General features: G+C 28.9%; 1 protein-coding gene and 1 non-coding gene across 6 annotated transcripts in view; one reads left to right on the top strand and one right to left on the bottom strand.

Moving 5' to 3' along the window:
* The window catches only part of LOC100571749, a 151771-nt gene that overhangs the window by 112366 nt on the left and 15634 nt on the right, over positions 1-23771 (top strand). For all 5 annotated transcript variants that reach the window (XM_029486791.1, XM_029486792.1, XM_029486794.1 and 2 more), the window contains 3 exons: positions 154-379; positions 6612-6980; positions 23570-23755. In XM_029486791.1, the coding sequence (XP_029342651.1) occupies positions 154-379; positions 6612-6980; positions 23570-23755 (781 nt within the window). The remainder of the gene's footprint in view (positions 1-153; positions 380-6611; positions 6981-23569; positions 23756-23771) is intronic.
* On the bottom strand, positions 9884-9955 carry TRNAE-UUC. The gene has a single exon. It is a non-coding gene; the product is annotated as a tRNA-Glu (tRNA).

The raw sequence follows: 23771 nt of genomic DNA, 5'->3' as shown, positions 1-23771 counted from the left end.
ATCGCCAAACATAATATTATTTGTACCACACTAAATAATATTATATAACACGAAATTTGTATGTCCCTGTATGATACTTATCTATGTTTATTGTACAACAGTTGTTGATGCTCTGAATTATTATATTATGAAGACTATGCTGTTGTTGTACAGGTGGTCGCAAGGGCTATTATTCCACCAGGCGATGGTGGACTGCGCGAGGGCGGCCATATTGATACCGTTGGCGCACAGCCTCCTTTATTGTGTGCCGGTGAAAAAATGTAGCCTGGTTGAAACCGCGTTCCTGTTGCTGGTCACCGTGTCTACGATAAACATGCTAACCATCGTCCTTAACGACTCGCCGGTGTTCCCGGAGGACGACGAGGAAGACGGCTATCAGGTGAGTTCAATTCAATCGAATAACATTATTTTTATTAACTTGATTTTTTTTAACTGTTTCACCCCAAGTACAAGCCATGCATTTTTTTAAGGGGTGATTGCGGGGAGTGTGCATTATCTCGTTTTTTTTTTACATTTAGTGTCATATTTCATTCGTAATTGTATATATTTCAATGACCTAATAATATATTACTATTATTATTTATACCACTACATACAACTAATGATAATCGTTAAAGAGAAAAGTGTTATTATGAATATAGAAATTTCAAATTACAAATAGGTACCAATATTGTTTTTTGACTGTTGGATATCGGTGACCACAGGGGAAAGAGCATACAATCACGAATGAAATGTGTGTGCTGGTATATAATTTTTTACAATTGTTTACCGACCGAATTCCGGAATTCAGATATCCTTGAATAAAAATAATAAACCATGGAAGTAGTTCTGCTGTATATGATTGGTAATTTTCGAGTGTACTGCAGTGTACCTCGTCAATCGTCAATGAGTACGTCACTGTAATGTTTGTGTTAATTATGAATTCAATGGTAAATCCTTGCACATGAAAAACGAATATAAGCGGTAACGGTGCGTCATCTATTCCACATATTATATTATTGTTAAATCTATTTTGTATTTCTATTCGTAACTTATTTATCAATAAATAATAGGGTAGGTAGAAGATGAAAAAATGTTTGACAACAGTACATCGGATATATTATAACGTTACATAATAATAAATTGTTCTAATAATTGGTGTTACATAATACTACCTATTGATATCAACTTATGAGCCAACACTAACATACTATTATAGAACTGTGTGGATATAGGTTCATTATTATGATAAATAGCTTAAAATTAGTCTAAAAATTTAAAAACTTTTTTTGTGTATAGAAAATAATAATAATATACGTGATGACAAAATGTTTCAGTAAAAACAAAGTGACTAAAAATATTGACTTAACACTATAATATTATATGTCCTCGATGTTTTTGAACTGCTATAAGAACGATTTTTGAGTTTTTTTGTATACATTTTTCAAGCTCTTTAATTATGCAACAACATTTTTATCGTAAATAGGTATCTAAAATAAAAATTTTAAAAGTAAAAAATTTCAAATATCTATAAATATATAAAACGGAGCCAAAATATTTTGAAAATTTACCATATTATCTAGAAAATCTTAACATAAAATGGGTGTTTGCGATTATTCCATTTTTAATTAAGTAGGTACAACAAGAATATATAACTAAATCGATTTTATCAACTGGTGTCGCATAAACATTTTATTATTTTCTCTGATTTTTGATAGTGTTTCCATATTATTTTTAAAAATATACCTATACTTAAGTATATTAGGAATTGCCTACTCTTGACCCTTCCAAAAGTATCAGCCATATAAAATACCTTAAAAGTTTATGATTGAGTCATTCTACTTCAAGACATGAAAATAAAATAAACAATATATCATCTTTAAATCAATACATTCATGACAATGCTTATAGAATCTAAAATATAATAGGTAGGTATAGACAATCGATCTATTAAGTATCGAACAACTGTCGATCGGATAATTTCACACACTCGTGTCTGTAGGTACGTTAATTATTTCGTGGTCTGAGGAAAACATGCTATTTAGAACTTAAAAGCTTTAACATCTACATTATTCGTTATTGATCGTTTTTAAGAACACCATGGGATTTTTATCTATTTACGGTCCATATATTATATATAAATATATATATATATATATATATGTATATATATATATACAGGCCCCCACTTAAAATGTTGGGCCCCAGTACTATAAATGTTTTTGCGGGCCCTATATACATATAGTATAATATATTATGATTTATGTTTGCGAATCAATTAATATAATGTGTTTTGGTGTACAATTTCAACGTAATAATGAATAATCATAATAATATAGTAAATTACCAAACCGATTCTATGCGCCATGCGGACTGCGGTCTGCGATTCACATTCTTTTGGGTGTTACTGGATAATCTGTAGATAGTTTTTCCTTAGACACTTATCTACCTGTAGAAAAACTATTTGTGAAAAAGGACCTCTTCGAAACACCGTCTATTCTCGATATCCTTATTCACATAGGTGTTACGTGATTTTTCTTCAAATACTTTTTCCATCCGAAATAGTATTTACAAAAAAGGTGATAGTAATAAAAAAAAAGCGATTGTAAAATATCCAATACACTATGATAACCTCGTTTCGCTTAGAATCAAAAATAGCAGGACGTACGTTTCGAAGAAAAGTAAATTACCTACGTGAAATGTTTTCAGACTTTATAAAGGCGGTCTAATTTTCATTAACTAAAGTGCATTATTATATAATATAAAATATTATAATATGTGGTAATGCGTTTAATTTAATACGCTACACTGATTTTATAAGTTAAATTTTATAATTTTGAAAAAAAAAAATAAATGTACAATAAGTAGGTAGTATATTTTAAAAACATATCAAGTTTTGTACTCAGTTACATATACTTAAACCAGTATAACTATAATATATTTATGTTTCTTAAAGCTTAATGATATTATCCTTATTGAATAACATAAATAAATAAATAAGCCAAGCTATAATCCAAAATGCAAATGTTATAATTCCTAATAACTATTTCTGCGAACACTACAAATTAATTAATGATCACTATTCTTTACTACCATATAATATACGTAAATATTATAAGATCAAACTTACCTTTATCATGTCAATGTCGGCCGCCACCGATGAATCTCAAACAAAAATTTAAAATCTACAGACAATACAAAATATATAATATCTCGGTATAGTTCCCGATTCCCCCCCCCCTCCAACTTGTTCATGTGTAAGAAGCAACTCTGTAATGGCAATATCATTCTTGTTAATTTAGATCAAAGACCAATAAAAAAATTGTCACTCAAGATTCAACTCAACTGAAGGAGGAGTTTTCCACTATAAAATGGCTTGATTTTATAATATTGTGTACATTTACTAATTATATATTCATAATATTTATCGTATTTTTAAAGAAAAAACCCGTTTTTATCATTTTTAATCGGCTAGTTAATTAATTAATTTAAAAGACATTGTAAAAACATAGATAAATATTGATCAAGGCGGTTAAATTAATAATAGATAGGTAATAATAAAAAAATAATTCATCTTAATGGACGACCATTATTAAAATATATTTTTAATTTTGTAGTCAGGAGCAGATACCTTTTTTAAAAAATAAAGTATCTTTATACAATAATATATTAATAAATAATATAGATAATATATATAGTATGGAATATTGAAAAATTATCATTTTTGGTTATTAATGAAAATAAATAATATGTATTTTCATTAAATTTAAATGTCATTGTGAATTATAGTACCTATTAGTTATTATTATTATCAGTTTTTTTTTATATATAAAAACCTACGATTAAAATTTTAATTACCTACATTAAATATAACTGATGAATAGCACAAACGTGTACTTTTAAATTAGTGTGGCCAGAGAAATGGATCACTCCGTACGGGCTTTATTGCTAATATCATTGTAAGCAATATTTTATTAATAATATTATAATAACATCAAACAAATACGGTAAGCTACAAATACAATAGAGTTTTAACCGAGTGCGCCCGTGTAACGAGTGGATTTGTGTTTGGCCGGAAAGTTGTGTCAAGCAATATCCGTCCCCCGGTGAATACTAATTATTATTCTAAACATTGTTATAACTTAACAACCCTTCGGGTCATCAAGTAATTAGCAATCTTACGATAAAAATAGACATCCGAAACTAAAGCGTATATATAGCTACTTATCGTTGTTTCAATTAAAACGTAATTAAAAGTAATATGTGTACCTAGTTATACTAGATAGTTATCTAGATAACACAATCTTGTGAATTGCAGGTTTTAGTCGAACACGTTTTTAATTTAATAAACATGTCATAATGTATACCAACCTACAAAATATTCTAAATTAGAATGAAATCCGATTTAACGACGTGTATACCGGGTGATATATTTAACGCAAAACGCCCATTATTATTTTAAAAAATGTAAACGTTTTTGGTAAAAATATTTTCTTTATTCGGAAGTAAACTATTTTTTTAATGTAATTTTATGTACAAAAATTGAATTATGGACGAGTAGGTAATTTATGAGTTATAAATATTTAAAGTTTAGATGAGCGAATTAGAGTGATAAAACAGTGGTAGGTACCTACCTCGCAAAATGTTGGTCCACTACTGCGCTCATCAAAACTTTAAATACTTATAAAGTTATCAAACTAATAAAATACTTGTCCAAAATATTGTTGATACTTATAGATCAAAATATTACGAATAATATACTCTGTTTCAGAATATGAAATTAAAAATGTAGGTTTTCATTCAAAAGAGTAAAAACTGAAAAAAAATATACGATAAAGCTAAAAACAGTAAAAATATTATTTAAAAAAAAAATGTATTTTGAAAAGACTTAAAATTATGTAAAATACACATTTAAAAAAAGTTATTGTTTTTTGAAATAAATAGTGTGTTACATATTATCACCCCGTGTGTGTATATATTATATGAAATATTATTAACTGAAGTGTCTATTCCACAAAATATGTATGATAATATCAGATTATATTGATATATCAGTGATCAATATCAGTTGCTGTAGCCATTGTTGGTAACTATACCAACATTGTATAGTGATAGTTTACGCCCAATCGTTAATCACAATACCTATACGACTGTTGTAGTCAATCGGGTCCGGCACATATTGTAAGACGCTTTTATTATATTGTTTGTATTTTTTTTATTTGTCTTAACCTCTTGTCAAAAAAAAAAAAATCAATTTTTTTGTACAGACTTTTCTGTTTGAAATAGGTTCCATAATAGTATAATATTGTGTTTAATACACGATTATTCGTTAGTAATTTTGCAATAACAAAATACACTGTGTGTACAACATTATTGTTTGAATCAGATTTATCTAATTCGATTGTGCTTCTGAGTTCTGGTAGGGTTTTATCATCATGGTTGACAGCATAATAATGCTGTGTATCTATTATACAGATAAGTGATGACAGCAGTATAATAATAGTTTATAATCATAAACCAGTCCTGTAAATTATTTGAGTAAAATATGTATTTAAATACTGTTTTGGTCGTATATTTTGTATTTGAAAATCAAATACTGATATGTAAATAGTTTCATGGATAATTCAAAAGAACAGTTTTATTATTCGTCACATTTCACATTGTTTTTGATAGTAATTACCTGGTTTATTTTATTTACAATTAAGATCAACATATTAAACACTTATTGGTATATTTATTTATATTATATTTCATTAAAAATCGTCTAATTAGTTAATGTTACATTATTGATTTTAATTGTTCAGTATACGATTAAGTGGGTAGTTCAAAGTTATTTAAATGTAACATTACAATTTTAAATAAGTTGAGTTCCTAAAATGTAGTATAAATTTTCTCTAATAAATAAAAAAAAAATATATTTTCATATAATAAATTGTCTCCAGACTGGTCCTCGACTTGGGATGTAATTTCATTGCATTTTTGTATTGTTTTTCAAATCTAGCTATTCGATGAAATACCTATGTTAAATTACGTTTCACGTATTTTTGAATCAAAATAAGAAGTTTAAAAGACTTTTATTGAAAAGAAAATAACTTTTTAACGAGCTAACAATGTCCTTTTACCTAATGCAATTTATTAATCGTAATTTGTCAAACGAATCCATAAGAAGTGAAATTGACATAACAAGACGTAGCGACGGAAAATTAAACAAGAATAATATTCCTTTTTTTAGATTTAAAGTTAAGGTATAAGACTTGAATATTACACTTGAAATAGTGCAGTTTGTTAAAATATATTTTCCGGTTCAAATCTTGTTAAAAATAAAAACAAAAATTAAGTGAATTTTACTGGTACAATATATTATTGAACTTTTATGGCACATAAGCATTTTCTTTATGTTTTTAGGGCATTGCATGCCCTAAATTAATAACAATAATTAAACACGGACATCATAGGCGCAAATTGAGGGGGCTTGGGGGGGGGAAACTTAGCCGTACCCCCCCAAAAAACATAGGACATACAATTTTAAAATGCTATATCGCAATGGTCTGCTTGCCTTTAATATATTCAGCCCCCCCCCCTACCAAGTCAAAAGTAGAAATTGCGCCTATAATATGATGGACGTTTTTCAGGTGTCTTCGGTGCCACTGTTGCTGGACTCGCCGCAGTGCGTCGTGTTCGGCACGTTCATGATATGGTTCGCAGCCATTACCATCAACCTGGGCCCGACATTCATGAGCGGCGCGCTGGCCGCTGGCGCTGAGGTGACCAGGGACAAGCCGGGCTGTCCACTCGTGCACGGCCCGTTCCGGCACTACATACTCAACGCCCTGTGGATAATCATCAACCTGCTGTGCGTGCTGCTCACGCTGTTCCACTTGCGAAAGCTGCACAGGGACCTGACCAAGGCCAACGTGGAAGCTGTCAGGGTGGCCGGACTGGTCACCACGTTGGTAAACGTAACCGGCAACAGTTACTCGGACCCGCGACATGCACCGAGGGTGAGTGACTATTGTATTAATATATTATTATTATTATGTATTATTCTTCTGTTTCTCCACTGGTTTTCATACTACCTATACTCTACAAAAGTAATTGCGCCACTTCACCCGATCTCGAATAATTATGTTCCTCCACTCGTATACTACAAGTTCTTTCAAAACCCTTCTCAACCAAGTCCACCCACCTTTTTCTTGGCCATCCTAGTGGCTTTTTTCCGCTTGGGATTCAGAACATTACTCCAATTTGACTGCACTAATTGTCGTTTACAGGCATTATAATAAGCCCAAGCCAATGGATCCTTTGATCTCTTAATTCTTATTATGTAGATTTTAATTGGGGTCATCCCTGTTCCTTCCAACAGTTGTCTGTCGACCATTCTCCTCCATACATACCAGAGCTGTTATTTATTTAATATATCACGCATTCTTAATAGGGCATGGATGTTGTAGTAGTAAAAAACTATTAAAATTTATTCCAGAAAAAATTGCACTAAAAAATACCGAAAATTTCACAACACATTTTTTAATAATATTTGAAATCTACAAAATAAATACATATTTTACATGTTATTTTAACAATCCAGTTGTACCTATAAATAAGTAAATTCAATAAAATTACATTAAAATTTAAAACAATCCAAAAATTGCTTCCAACAACATCCGTGCCCTAAATTTATTATATCATACGAGGTACAATAATATTATGGAGGTATAACTTTGTATTCTAATTATTGTGGTCCAACGCCAGTACTGTTGTTTGTTGTTGTTGCGTTATTACGAAATTATTATGTAGGAAAACGGTTCGATGTAAGAAAGTATACGGACAAGAGAACTTTGACCATTTTTATTTTTTTTTAATATAATATGACGTAGGTACACGGAAAAAAGTTATTTAAGTTTTAAAAACATGATGTAAGTATAACACATTTTAAAACAATTATGTAACTTTTTTCATATAAGTAATATCGAAAAATAAAATAAAAACGATATAGCGCGGTCGAAGTTTTTGCCTTTTTATGATGCAAATTCAATTCCATTACTAGAACATAGTTCGTCCTGCGCTATACGGTTTTTTAACAAACAATATTTATGGACGCGATGTGTCCTCTATGTGTCCTCTATCGCCAGATTATATCGAGGGACTGAAGAATAGTTGGAATATTGGATATTAGGTACAGGTTTGTCTAAACTCTATACGATATATGTTATTTTAATATTTTGTAAATTACTACTGCCTATGCGTAAATGTAAAATAAATTGTTATAATTTTAAACCTAAAGTTATTAGTTTATTTTAAATAACGGCAAATTTTTGTATTATCAGTTGTTTATTGAGGAAATCAAAAAAAATGTGTAGGATGTCATTTAAAAAAATCAAATAATGGATAGCTCCATACGAGTACTGCACGGAAATATCTATGTCATAGTAATGTAGGTTCACATCGTGAAATATGAATTTTGCTGAATCTTTCAATTCTGTCCTTTTTAAAATGTTGCTTACAATCAAGTTAAATACGATAGTTAGTCCGTCGGTGTTAAATAAGGATCACATGGGCGTCCTTAGACCAATTTGTAAGTTGGGTAGGGGTGAAAACTAAACGTTTACACTTAGTATTTGCTAATTTGCATATCATTTAAAATTACTTGTTAGTTATTATAAAATATTTCTTGGGGTACCTTTATGAAATGCTACCACTATTGTTCAGGTATACTATTTATATTATTACATGCAGCATAATAATAAATTGTATAATAATATTCTTCTTTACAAGATCGTCAGATATTCCACTAATGATCGACTGGCGGACGACCCCTTCTTTAAGGCGTTATCGCAACAAAATTAATGCTATCTTTTACATTATTCTTAATGCATTTTTAAATATATGATTTTGGCCAAGTTTTTGTACAATTATCCCGCATGTGTGGTGGTTTGAAAAAAATGTATACTCTTGCGGACCTGCGGATCCTCCTCTCTTCATGTGGGTCTATATATTATAATATGTATATGATATTTATTTTTTTCTTTATTCCAGCCAAATTACATTAATAATAGCTGAGAAGTATACCAACTGAGATGTAAGCTCATATATGTTCTGTGTATGTTATATTATATAATTTAGTGGTATACGCAAAGGTCATAGCATTCGATTTTTTTCTGAGGGTGGGGAAATCGTTTATCATATTATATTTATATTATGTTTACTCGTTATTAAAATAATATGTTTTACCCAATACATATTTGACCCAACAACCGAAATACCGGATACACGTAAATTCATACTTTTGTGGGATACAATATACATATGGAAATGCCTACCATGGCAGGCTCCGGCGAGGGAATAAATAATATTGTTTAATAATTATTGCACGTGCCTTAGTTTTGTATATTTTATGATATTTTTGGTGTCACAGGACGAATCCTTAGTTTTATGCTATACATTTTTATTTTATCATGATCTCTTTCGTATATACTTACATATTTTTATTGAATAAATTATCAAAGGAATGTATTTTTCACTTTATATTAACAAAATTGGGATAACCGATTTTGAATTCTGTAGATTCTTCCATATTATTTCAAAAATAAATTCTAGTAATTCTAAGTAATAACTAGGTTCAAAGTAACGTACTTTATATTCATGTTTAAACAATACAATTTTAAAATTAGTGTAAGCAAAACAATCTTTGATAATAAGGCTTTCGAATTGGACATAAATTAAATTATTATAGGTACCTAGATTATTAAAAAAAGAATCATTTTCAATTTCAATATGAATTTTCTATATAATTTTATGTATCCTTTTGCCTCCACCAATTATCTATAATTTAATTTAAATAACGACATGAAATTATGAAAGTGGAGTTGTTTGTAAAATAAAATATGTGTAAAAAACAAAAAATTTATTCCGGTACCGGGAATCGAACCCGAGCCTCCTGGGTGAAAGCCAGGTATCCTAGCCACTAGACCATACCGGATGTACATGAATATCTGATGAAACAAGTATATTTAACCACAAATGACTGCAAAGATAGTTTCATTTTTTTTTTATCATTGTCATAATGAATACCTATTTCAAAACACCTATATCGACGTCTAAAAGGTATGGTCGCATTGTGACTATTATAAGTTCCTACACAATTACAACTACCCGGCACCCGGCGGGGCGGATCAATATTTTTGGTACGATGCCAGCACGACCACACAAAACTATATTATTACAAACATAAAACATTCCTAGGGGCTAGGATTTATCACTTGATTTAGAAGGTAGGTAACTACTAACTACTAACATGTAAATTAAGTATTCCGGGCTAAATACACCTGTTGCAGTAACCGATGCCATCGTAAATTATGTGATCCCACCCAACTATAAATCTATCATCTGTAGAATGCCTACCGTGTAATGGATACCCGCAGCCGACAATCTAGTCGGCCACTCGTCCTCCGTCACTGGTATATTAATATTATTATTAATTTTTTTTCTTAACTTTGAATGGTGTATACAAATCCAATATAATATAATTTAGGTAGGTAATTGATTACAAAACACATAATGCCTATAATATCAATTTGGATTTAATGAACAATGACAAATCGACGCTGCTGAAATCTTGCTGATCTATAAGCCTAATATTCTCATCAAAACTCGTGTATGATCTGCCCGAGTAACCAATGACAACCATGTTTATACAACAAAAAATAATGATACTAATTCCTACTATAATTACTGTTATAATCTGCAACCAATGTCAATCATTTATAAACGATCAAAGTTTCAACTTCCACAGTGAATCTCAAGGTCCCTGCAGGGGTGGATCCAGAAATTTTCTGAGGGGGGGCGCACATTTTGAGGACATTTAATTATATTGGTCTTCCGATTTTTTTCAGTTAAACCATTTAATTCCATTGAAGTTAAAATTGTTTAATGATAATAATAAATGAATATTCTTTAAATACTACATAGGTACTAACTATAAATGTATTACCAATTTATCATTTCTGAGTTCTATAAAGGTCATCTTAGGTACATTTCTATTTTATAAGTTGTCATGGGCGTGCGCACGGGGTATGCAGGGTGTGCGCTTGCATACCCTGCGGGTAGACATGTCTTATCTTATGGGGCACATAAATAGTCTCAGACGGACTCTCAGTTCATAATTTAGACTTGTGGTAAATGATTTAGTGATATATGGATATGGCCATAATATGAACTTGTTTTGAAATTTACTGTGAGCGGTTCTTAATGATTTAAGGAAATATGGATTTTATTTTTAGTGTACCTAAGTATGTAGTATTTACTATTTAGGCACTACCCTCCTCCCCGAAAACGACTAGGTATGCGTTAGTAAGCAAATAACTTATCAGTTATCTGTTTTCCTACCGACATATCGTGAGTCAGTGCAGTTGTTTGTTCTGCGTAGTGCGTGGAGTAAAGGAAAATAAATCAAGCGCAATATTAATTATATACTATATGGCCATTGTTAAGGTCAATGCTTCAATATTTTACAGTAAAAAAAAAATAAGAAAAACTTATTATTTTCTAATAAAAAGTAATAACCATATATTTATAATGTAATACCATGTACTAGTGGCGAATCCAGAAATGTTTTATTGGTGATGAGGAGGGCCCAAAATTGTCTTTATACTTATGACTAAGCTGTCTAAATTGTAACATAATACGTAAAAGCTTAAAGCAACAACATTTTTTTGTCAAAAAGTATGCTGGGCACCAGGAATATATAAATGAAAAAAATGGATCCTAAATATTATACATAATAGTTAATACAATACTATTTTTAGGGATTTTGTGGGGGGTTTCGTCCCCATCGCTATTCCCCCCCCCCCCCATTGCGTCGAGGCCTGCCATCTTCATTCATTTTAAGTGCATTTATATTACGAGGCCACGAGGGGCACATTTTATCAGCCGCATACTCTGCGAACAAAGTCTGTACCTACACGCCTATGTAAGTTGTTTAATGTTTTGTATAACTTATTGAAAAATGATGGCTAGTTTAATATTATATTTCGATAACAAGGATCGGACGATAACGCCATAACGGCGTGCTGACGGTGTAGCGCGTTGCCTGAAAATATTTTGAATGTAATATTTATTTTTAAATTTAATATAAATATTAACCACAATAATAGCAAAAATAAACATGCTGAATGTAGATAATATTATAACCGTCGTGGCCGGCGATTCGAGGTTTAAAAAAGCTATCTGTCTTATGCAATTATTATTTTATGGAAATATTGTTTACAACTAAATACGGGCTGAGGGGGTGGCGCGCGCGACCCCCCTGGATCCGCCACTGGATCCCTGTTTGACTACATCTTTAAAATGCGAGTTTAAGAAAATCATTTCTTATTGCACGTCTAGATCATTATAGGAACCACTATTCCAAATTTCAAGTTCGTACGTTTTGTAGTTTTTGAGATAAGTGAGTGAGTGAGTGGTTTACGTATAGGTATAGGGAAACTAGTGGATAATAGCTATTACATAACCTAAGTTAGGGGGTCAGGCAAGGTAGAACTTTGTGCTTTAATGTCGACCACTTAAACTATATTTCGGTACATTTCACTTGGGTAAACTCTGAGCGGCCGTGTATAGCACAACAGGAAAGGTACATTTTACGTTTTTTTTAAAAAAAATACACTCGTACACGCTGTAATAACATGAAACATGACTTAAACATTTTCGCCAAACAAAAAATAAAAAAAATGTTTATTTTGCTTTATTATATTATATTACATTATATATAAGCACGCTGAATTTAACAACCACAGCGACCGCACTGCTGGTCTCTCCATTGCAAACATGGACATTTAGTTTTCTCTACACTGCACCGTTTCCGGTGCAGTACAATATGAAAAATAATAACTATTTATAACGAGCTTTTTAATAATGGAACATTTTAAAAAGGTGGGCAAGCGCTGTACATCAGGTGGCATGTGCAGCTAGAGTCACTGTAATGGATGTGTTAAATTTGAATTCAATAATAATATGAAATCGTTGTACCTATATACGAAAAACGTCAGCCTATTTTATACTAAGTCTATTTTATGATAAAAATACTATTCAATTAATTAATCTTACTATTAATAAATAATAATATAGTAGGTGAGTTAATTGTTGCTAAAAATGTAGCGTTTTAAAAATATTTCATTGTGTCTATAAAATATAATAATAAACTTTAAAAGTTTTAATAGTAGGTAGGTACCCACGAATAATAATATTTTTAAATTACCTAGGTACAACAAAATAACTGAAATCGTTATTCTTCGTTTAAAATTTAAATTATATCTAATTTTGTTCAACCTTGAACTTAAAATATCATATAATATATATAAAAAAAAAAAAATGTTTATATATTTTTTAGATTTGCTGGTCATAGTATGAACCATTTATGAAAACCTTGTTCGAACAAAAAATTATTAATCGACAATAATTTAAAAAAATCTTAATATCTAATGCCTATAATAAATAGCTAAAAGATTCAAAATATTTTGAACATAAATATTTACTGACAATTTAAAGTATCTTTTCCCCACCACTTTTGAAAACTACATTTTTACTTTTGACCCAAAATAACCAACTAGATTAATTTCCTACCAGAAAAGGTAGATGATGACAGACAGAAAAAAAATACAAATCATTGCAAGATTAATACATTTATCGGTCCGCTCATAATCTAAAAATCTTAACAAATAATTACATTTCTGACAATAGTTTAGTTTGATACTTCACATCTATACTCCGATACCGCCTAATGGCCTATCTATTTGACAATTCATATTATAATGTTATCACGATTAATTTAATTTAGTACACAGCAGCGCCTGCAGTGACGCGTCGCATATTATATATTCGTAAACATTTTTTTTCTGTTTATATTATATTATAATAATATAAAAGCATCTGTCATTGCAGCGCACGACTTTTTTCACGATCAAAATTCAAAACGTGTACCTTTATAATAAATCTTTATGCAAATATTTTGCAATTCGCTAAATGTACATACTTTTAATATAAAATATGTTTATGAGATAAAGTTTTAATTTATTTTAGTGTATGACGTTTATTATTTATACCAATATGGTATATACAGTGTAATGTGTGTGTGTGTATACGTGTGGGTAATTCCCCTAAATCATAACTTAATTAACCATAATTAAATCCGTCCATATAGGTAGCTCCATTGTTGAACAAACTTTAATTTGCATAACATTTAAATAAAAAAAAAATAATAATCATCAAAGTTATATGTCTAAATAGTATATATATATTTTATACACCGTATATATAGGTATTAGTGGTATCACAATATTAATATAAGATTATGAACGTAAGCTGCGTGTATAAGACAAACGATGTGCTTGTAGCTTATAATATATAATTAAATCTTAAATACTAATTTCACCTTATCTTCGTTGTGTACGGGTTTAATTAATTAAAATCAATAATTATTGTATACATTCGATTCTCAGATAGTAGATATATATGCGATTCTCTAATATATAGCCTGCTGTTTGAGTTCAGAGTGTATTATTTTGTTTTCATGATGTATAGGAGTTACCTGTTATACGAAACATGAATGGTACTAATATAATTAACTGCTGTATGTTTATGACACGCTGATTGCTTGTATATTAATAATACTGAACCCGACATTATATCCTATCCTGCCATAACGTTTAACATTTTCAAATACCAAAAGATTTAGAACTATATAAAAACATTTTACTGAGTTTATCTCTGTTATAATATTGGCCATTATCTCTATTTTTGGTTGGTCACCTATAGGCTTTAACTGTTGTATCACTGAAATACTACTAGGTATTGATATTATTTTCTTAATCTGAATTGTTTACTTCACATTATTTATTCATTTTTTTTTTATTGATCTAAAACAAAACATCAGCGACAACGGCCATTAGTTGTTGCTGTTATAACAATTACAATTATTTATTTAATGTATATTCTTAATTATCACATTATTTTATATTTACGAATTATTAGTTTTTCCGAGCAGTTTTTAATTAACCCATGTGTATTATTACTATTATTATTCCAGGCTTCTTTGGCCATAATTATTTATCTACCTACGTTTTAAAAGTATATCATTTTTAATTAAGTTCTAAGAAGTCGGTAAACGTCCAGTCTAAATAAAAGTTATACGAGCACAGTAATTTTAATTATATAATGTTGGTAATAAAATAAATAAAACAAGTTTTACATTTTTTTAGTTTGTATTATAATATATTATATTATTTACTGTAAAATGGACAAGAAGTTTTTTTTCTGAGGAATACGAATAACATTTTAGCATAAATAATTATGCAAACAGATTGTCATTAAATGTTAGTTGTTACCTATAATAGAACCTATAAGTTGCTTAGGTTATTATTAATTAACCATATATTTTAATAGATCGTTTATATTTAATAATGTACGATTTACAGTTAATAATTTTAAACATACTTGTGAAAATATCGGCTTGATATTTAACTTACATATAGTATAGGAATATCTAAATGCTTAACAGTATTAGAATATTATATTGGCTTTAAATTAATTAAATTGTATTTATATGCAAAATGATAGATATTCCTATAATATAATGTTTGAACAGTAAAAACTTTGAATATTCTTTGAAATTTTAAATGCTATAATTTAATATTTACTGGGTTCATTTAAAATTATTTATTTATAGTATATATTAAATATTACTAATTATGATGGTACTTTGAACTATTAATATCTTATTTCTTGCTACTAAATATTAATTACTATACCACAACCACCCCAAGTAGTTCGATTAATACCATATTATTGTAGGATATACTGTGTCATTCCAAATTAGACCATACTCGTAGGTAGTACTTGAATCATTTTCTTGCAATATACAGATAACGGATAGTGTAATTTCTGAAATTTAATTTAATTTACAATTAACGTTGCGGATTTTTATATCGTATACTTTTTGATAAGTTCTTTCTCGTCTAGGGTAAAAGCTATAATATAATAATTTGACTTAGTAAAATGTATTCTTAAATTATATTTAAAGAACCATACATTTATCAAATGTATACCTACATAATATATTAAATAGAAAATGGGAGAAACAACAACTGTTCTCTGGGGAACGCTAATAGTAGTTAAATCTTACCATCGTTTAGACTTAGAGTGTTGACTATACAATTGGCTATGCCTACAATAATACAATTTTTACATATGTCTAAAATGTACATATTTACATATTATATTATATATTATATTAAACTACAGTCCCAATTTCTTTTTATCTATTTACAAAATCCAGTACTTTAGACGGTAAACATGATTTAATTATTCCGCGTTAGCTGTTTTTTTATTCGTATTATTTGACGTGTACAAAAGCCGTGATTATATGACCTAGGTACATTTTAGATACGCAATGCACAACTAATTAACGTGTATATGTATTACAAGGTGATTCTCCAATTATGCGCACCCCCATTTTTTATTTAAATAATAATATGTTTTATCAAAATATGATTTTTGGAATTTTTAAATATTTTATAACATATTTTACATAACCTAATTAATATTTTTCGTACTACTTAAATAGTGTCCTGTGGTGATATAGACTTTTGTTTTTCAAATGAAAACCCCCTTTTCTAATTTAAATTATTTAATAAATACTTTTTTTAAAAAACTGATGTACCTACTCAATTTATAATTCATAATATGATAAGTTTATCAATCATTAAAATTTTTTTAAGGGGACGTAACAGTGACATTTGTTGTCTCTGTCTTACAAGTGCGTAACAACATAGCAACTTTTACGCTCAGTAGAACACATTTATCTCCGTTAGTTTAAAAAGTAAAGCGAATTGAGCTCTTATAAAATTTAAAGGTAAGACTATTATCTAGACAATGACAGGTTTTTTTATTATATTTTAATATTAAAGAGAGTTAGGTGTATTTTAAAATTGTAAACTGTTTGTATATCTAAATACTGATAGCTCGCTTTAAAATTAAAATATAATAAAGAGCCTAAGTCATTGTCCAGATATTAGTCTTACCTTTAAATTGTATAAGAGGTCAATTCGCTATAATTTTTAAACTAACGAATATAAACGTGTTCTGCTGAGCGTAAAATTTGCTATGTTACGCACTTGTAAGACAGAGACAACAAATGTCACTGAAACGTCCCCTTAACGATAATTTATCGTCCTTATAAAAATGCTTTACCAAAAATATAAAATAAATGTAATATCAGATCTAGTAGATCCTATTCATCATAGTTGTAACCATTTTTATAAACTATAGATATTGATTGATTAATAAAATTAATAAAAAGTTTAAATTACAATTATAGTCCCCATTTCTTCCAAACTCATCATCATTGCATGACTTATTATCTTTAAAACACTAAGTTAAATATTTCAAAAACTCGTTTGAATTTTCGGAAAAATTATCTGCTAAATAATTTATTGTAAAAAATGTGGTTCTCATTTGAAAAACAGAAGTTTACACAGATTATCTTTGTAGTTAGGTTAGGTTAGTATTTAAATTTAATAGTTGAATAATTCAAGAATTTGAATAAATTATGGTCTATATAAAAAAAATTGGAAAATTTCGAGTTTGAAATACTGCATCATTGAAGAAGAAAAGGGGAAGAGCAGGCTTGATAAATCACTCTGTATACCTATTCTAATATATCATGTAATGCGCGTTTTTATAGTGCATGCACATTGCACGGCCGTACCTAACTGTGTCACATATTATAATAAAATCATGCGCACACAATAACAATTTTTTTTTTTTAAATGGGAGGGAAAATATACATGAGGACCGATAATTATATTATATTGTGTGCTCGTCCGTCTGCAATTCTCAACACGTGCGTATTTTTCACAAAACGTCGTGATAGTGACATATAAATGGTAATTCCGTTCATCGTGCCCATATAATAATTAATATTATTATGCGTTTTAACCCATCGTGTATGATCTACAGCCGAGTTTCGTTATGATATGAATAAGCACCGCCGCTTTTCTGCTGTTGTACTTGCCCGTAGTTTTCGAACGATCTATGTAATATTATTATATTTTTATCGTAATATGTTACTTACATAAAAATATATTTTGTTATAAATATTGTACACCCCTCATCAATGCCTCAGGACGTCAAATAAATAAAATATAAACTATTGATATACCACTGTAAGACGCTTCAGATTCACAGACGAAGTTTAGGTAAACATAATAATATTATATCCAAATAAAACAAATCACAGAATTATTCGTATTTTCTGTGGAATACACGAAAGCTATGGTAGGTGGAACCATAATATTATATAATATATGATGTTTAAACGATACATTTATTACGGAAACGCGTATTGGATTGTTTTCGGTTAACCTACCTACCTGTATGAGTAAAGACATTTTGTAGATAATGGGAGTTCTTCGCATACACATAATATACCAGATACCTATATTATATAATAATTTATAATGTATAATATAATACGCGTATTTGAGTATTTCATTGATATATTGGTGCCTGGAGCTTGGAGACTACAAAGGTTCGTTGTGATTGTAATATAAATAACCGCTGTCGCTGTATTCTGTGGTTGTATAGTACCTAGTTCCCCGTAGCTGTTCGGACGATCTGTATAATATTATAATATGTTTGTCGTAATATGCTATATATTTTGCTGTAGATACTGTGCATCCCTTAACAAATGCCACATGACATCAAATAAATAAATAAATTATTGATACACCACTGTAACACGCTTCGGATTCACAGACGTAGGTAAACATAATAATATCATATTCGAATAAAACGAATAACAATTTCATTCCTGTCGTCAGTGGAATATTATACAAAAAATAAGGTTTACAGGGAACCATATTGTTATGTTGAAATGATTTATTTATGACGGATATGCGTATTGGGTCGTTTTCGGTAGTAACTACCTACCTGCATGAGTAAAGATAATATTTTGTAATAGGAGTTATTTATAATGCTGGGTTGCATAAACGATCGATAAAAAGCACTATAAGGTTTGCTATTGGGTCAATAAACGATCATATAAATATCTTTATCGGTCCCATAAAGTACATCACTGTTGCATAAAATATTGAACAAATATATAATTATTTGATAACTTACCCGGGTAGCATGGTATATTCAATAAATGATAATATGAAACAGTGATATGAATTTATGATAACACACTGTTATCAGTTCATCAAAGTTAAATTAGAGTTATTTTTAATATTTATCGAACCGAAATCGGGCCTTCAGTTTATCGAACCGATAAAAGATATGAATCGTTTATGCAACAGTCAACATTCTTATCCATCCGATTTCTGTATTAACAATCCGATAACTACTTATCGATCGTTTATGCAAACCGGCATAAGGATATAACTATATGAAAATATATTATATCAGGGCTATTATTATTATTTATATTATTATTTTTGATTTAAGCCATGTATTATATTATATAATATTTATACGTACATCATTCGTATATAGATAGCAGATAAAAATAAAAACATAATTATGATATTATTAAGTACATATTGTAATGTTTTATTGTCATGGGAGAAGTGATAGAGGAATATGTGTAGGTTCTTGAACCATTTTTTGAACAATATAGGTAATTTAAACATAAATAATGGATGTAATTGAAAACAATAATACAATAATAATGGCGACACGGCGTCCTGGTTAGGCAATTTAGCTACATCGTTACGACTATAGTTATAATATGGACAACGATGTAATTTAGTGTATCGATATCGTTCCAATTTTTCCGATATTGTTCTAACGATATCGTAAGTTGTACGTTGTACGATATCGATATCGTATTGAAAATATCGATGGAACACATTTTAAATATTACTTATTTAGTAGGTACCTACTTCTTAGTTTTAAGTTATTACTTATTAAAATGCATAATTAATATAAATAAATACATATTAATATTGAATTAATTATTATTAATTATTACTTGGCTAATTGAAGATACGAATAAAACTAGATCCCGATGCATAAAACAATATCGATATAGAAAATTTGACACGATATCGATATTGTTGTCCATCACTACTTACAACACTTTTTTTTGCCTTTGTACAAGATTGTTTGTTTATCCTATGATCAACACCTATCGTGTGTATAATACTCGTTTCAGCTTCACTAGCATACCATAGACTTGAAGTGAGGTATACCATAATTCGAGCCTATACCATAAATCATAATAATACAATAATATTATGCAACATTATAATTTTATAGTACAAAAAGAAAATTGTTCGTCATCAAAGTTACTATCGTATTATATAAAAGGTACCTAATGTATGGGAATATTATGATACAAAATATTAATTTATCAAAATATATACCTATACTGTCAATATAAATTATAATAATATCATTTATTACATTATTTGGTTAAGACAGACAGGCTGAATGAAAAATAAAGTAAAACAATAACACGCCGTATCGGTGTGTGCTAAATTCATAAATGGGTATATTATTATTATTATATTAAAATATGATTGTTACGCTTATATTGTTTTATCTTTTGTCCCGCCGTGGGAAAATATAGATGGACCAATCAGAGCACTCACTATGCTGTTATTGTTTCCACGATTATATTGGGTGGATCGCTAAAATTATAAATCAATTTTTGCTCATCTCAAAACATTTAGTTGTATACGACAATGACCTAAAATAATAAGCATTAATCGGTAAATAAGTCATGATAAAAAATTACCCATCGATATGATTAAATAATTTTAAATTATAAAATATTTTAAATATTTTAACCTACCTATATTGTTTTACTTAAATTGTACCCGATGATCAGTATTTCTATTCCTTGTGGATTTTTCACGAGCATTTAATATATTATGTATCAGTAATTCTCCACTTGACCATCCCATAAACATTTAGTATACAACTATCACAAGTATCTGTAATAGTATCAATCTCCTTTGAATTATCCAAATTAATTTAGGTACCTCCAGATCTCTGTTCGTTATTGTAACGAATAACGTTAGGGTGGTTTGATAAAATTAAAATCCATATATTATAATATAGATATTATTAGGTACCTATACTATATATGATAATGTTAATTATTTGTTATAATATATTTTGTATATTATTGCTTCTATAGAAAGGTCTCAATAAAAAAGCTGAGGCTAATAGAGCGTTATGTAGGACAAACACGTTTTTAATATTTATAATTAATTTGATAATAATATATACAGCATAAACTATATAGCCTATAATATCACTCAATCATGTGGTTTGATGACTTATTTTATTAAGTGGTGTATTATTTCCTCAAACGTAGTGTTTCAATCATAGAAGTTTTCATTGGTATAATTATTGAAAAAATTACTCCTCAACTATATAAGTACTTAGGTACCGTATATAAATTTCTAATTATATTTAAATATTGTTTTTTTTTTATTATAAATTATTTTAGTTCATTAAAACACTCCAGCTATTGTTATTTTACCTACTGTTTTGCACATTGCTGTCTTTAACTAATTCTTGACACGGACGTCAAAAACTTCCCTTATTTACAAGTTTCTGGCTTCAGTGTCTATTTGTATGATTCATTAAAAATAATATCATGCATATGTCTAAATATTTTAAAACAATAAAATTATGGTAATTGGTTGGTAAAAATAGATTTTTTTTGTCATCTTTTATTATTTAACTATATTATCCTTAAATATACTTCACTCCAAAATAACACCAGTGCATAATTTAGAGTTATTTAAAGTTTTATTAATAAATTTATTTTAGCAACACTTTTTTTTACATTTTTTCTCCTATAACGAACTGAAGCGAAAAAATCTAATAACGAGATTACTTTTCCAATTACAAGTTTCCAGGCCATGTATTTTCGTGCAGTTGTATATTCAGAAGACAACAATCCAACAAATTAATAATCAACTTATTAAAAAAGTTTTTAAACAGACATTCAAACGACAGTAAAAAATAAATAAAATAGACTATATTATATAGGTACGCTTCATTCTAATTACCACTTATTTCTAAACTTAAAATATTTTAATTTAAGCAATTTACTTGTTTTTATAAGTTTTGTATAAAATAAAATACTGATGTATGATAATTTAAGCAATACTACATTTTAAACTTCTTTAATAAAACAATATTAATTGTGTATCTCAATGCCAAAATAAACAACTCCATCCATTATGCATGACGCTGATGATTAAATTTATTTAGGTATTGATTTTATCAATTCAATTCAATAACCTTAGTAAAGGACCAAAAAAAATTATTCATTCTACAATATATTAAGTGTCTTACCAACAAAAAATATTTTATGCGTCTTAAATTTATTTTTGGGAAGTATAAATAAGACAATATGAGAAATGATAAATGATACTTGATATTATAGCATATATAGTTTTTAGATTTATATATATCTTAAGAGTTGTGCATACTTTGTAGATTTATTGTTAGTAATTATGAGACTAAAAGTTTCTTACAGTTTTTGAAAAAAGGACTGAAAGGGTGTCAAATTGCCAAAATTATCGAGGTAAATTTAAGCATTATCAACCAAAAACTTGTTAAAGCACGTGAAAAATGATACGGTTTTATACTTTTAAAAATGATTTATTATTATAATTATAAATTTATATCGACACAGACGCGTTTAATATAGTGCATTGTTTATAAATATTTTTTTTACTCATAATTGTATCAAATTTATATTTCAATGAATACCTAGGCTGAAGCTCAAGTGTAAGTAAGCCAAAGTTTCACTGAAAGTTTGTTTTAAACTCTTTACGGAAGTTCAACACAAATAAATAAAATACACACTCTAAAAACCTTTTAAGATGTGCAACTCTAACTTCGTTAAACTGTCACCAAGTGGTTATTTGAAATTTGTAGTTTAAGGTTTGTGTTGCCAATTACATATATCCAGAGTATTTGCGAGATTAAAAAAAAGATAGAAATAATTACCTAGAACTTTATTTAAAGGTAAAACTTGTGTTATAGAAACTGTAACCATTATCAAATACTTAACAGACAATCACAAAACGTAGGATTTCTTAAAATCAATTTCTTTTTACGTAGAAGTAAATAGTAGACTAGCTTATACATTTAATGGAATTAAATTATTTATTTTTAAATTCGTTTTTACTATAAAAACATTGAACAACTTTTTTCAGTTATAATGTGAGTCGGATCATTAAAACCAACTAATTTGTTCTATTTAATTAATTTATAAAATGGTTTTTAATTTTTTTTCCGTTGCATTAATTGTACCTAAATAAAAATCTAATTGTGAAAAGGTAAAACTTATGATAAGGCGATACTATTTTTAAATAGTAGCTATAACTAATTGGTGAAACTATAATAATTGTACACCACATTAAATATTGTCAAAGTATTTTTTTGTTTATTGACCATAAGTAAAATACAATTTACGTTCTAAATATCTGAGATGTATCCTATAATACCCGATAGCATGTTATATTAAATTGTCTCAAAAATATTAACAATTCATTTTTTGGTTTGTTCGCAGAGAAGTTTGGGTGCGGTGGAAGAGCACCAGAGAATGCGCAACTACCTGTTGCGCATCGAGAGAGAAGGAGTCCAAAAGGTTAAGATGTTCGTGGTCATCACTGCGGCGTATGTGATCTTCTGGGGACCATTATTTTTCGTCACGTTGGTACAACATCCGTTATCCGGCAATCGTTCCGACTACGAGGTAAGCTGATTTAAAT

This window comes from Acyrthosiphon pisum, chromosome A1 (assembly GCF_005508785.2).
Source record: "Acyrthosiphon pisum isolate AL4f chromosome A1, pea_aphid_22Mar2018_4r6ur, whole genome shotgun sequence".
Taxonomy (NCBI): Eukaryota; Metazoa; Arthropoda; class Insecta; order Hemiptera; family Aphididae; genus Acyrthosiphon; species Acyrthosiphon pisum.
This window is presented reverse-complemented; position numbering and strand designations above follow the sequence as displayed.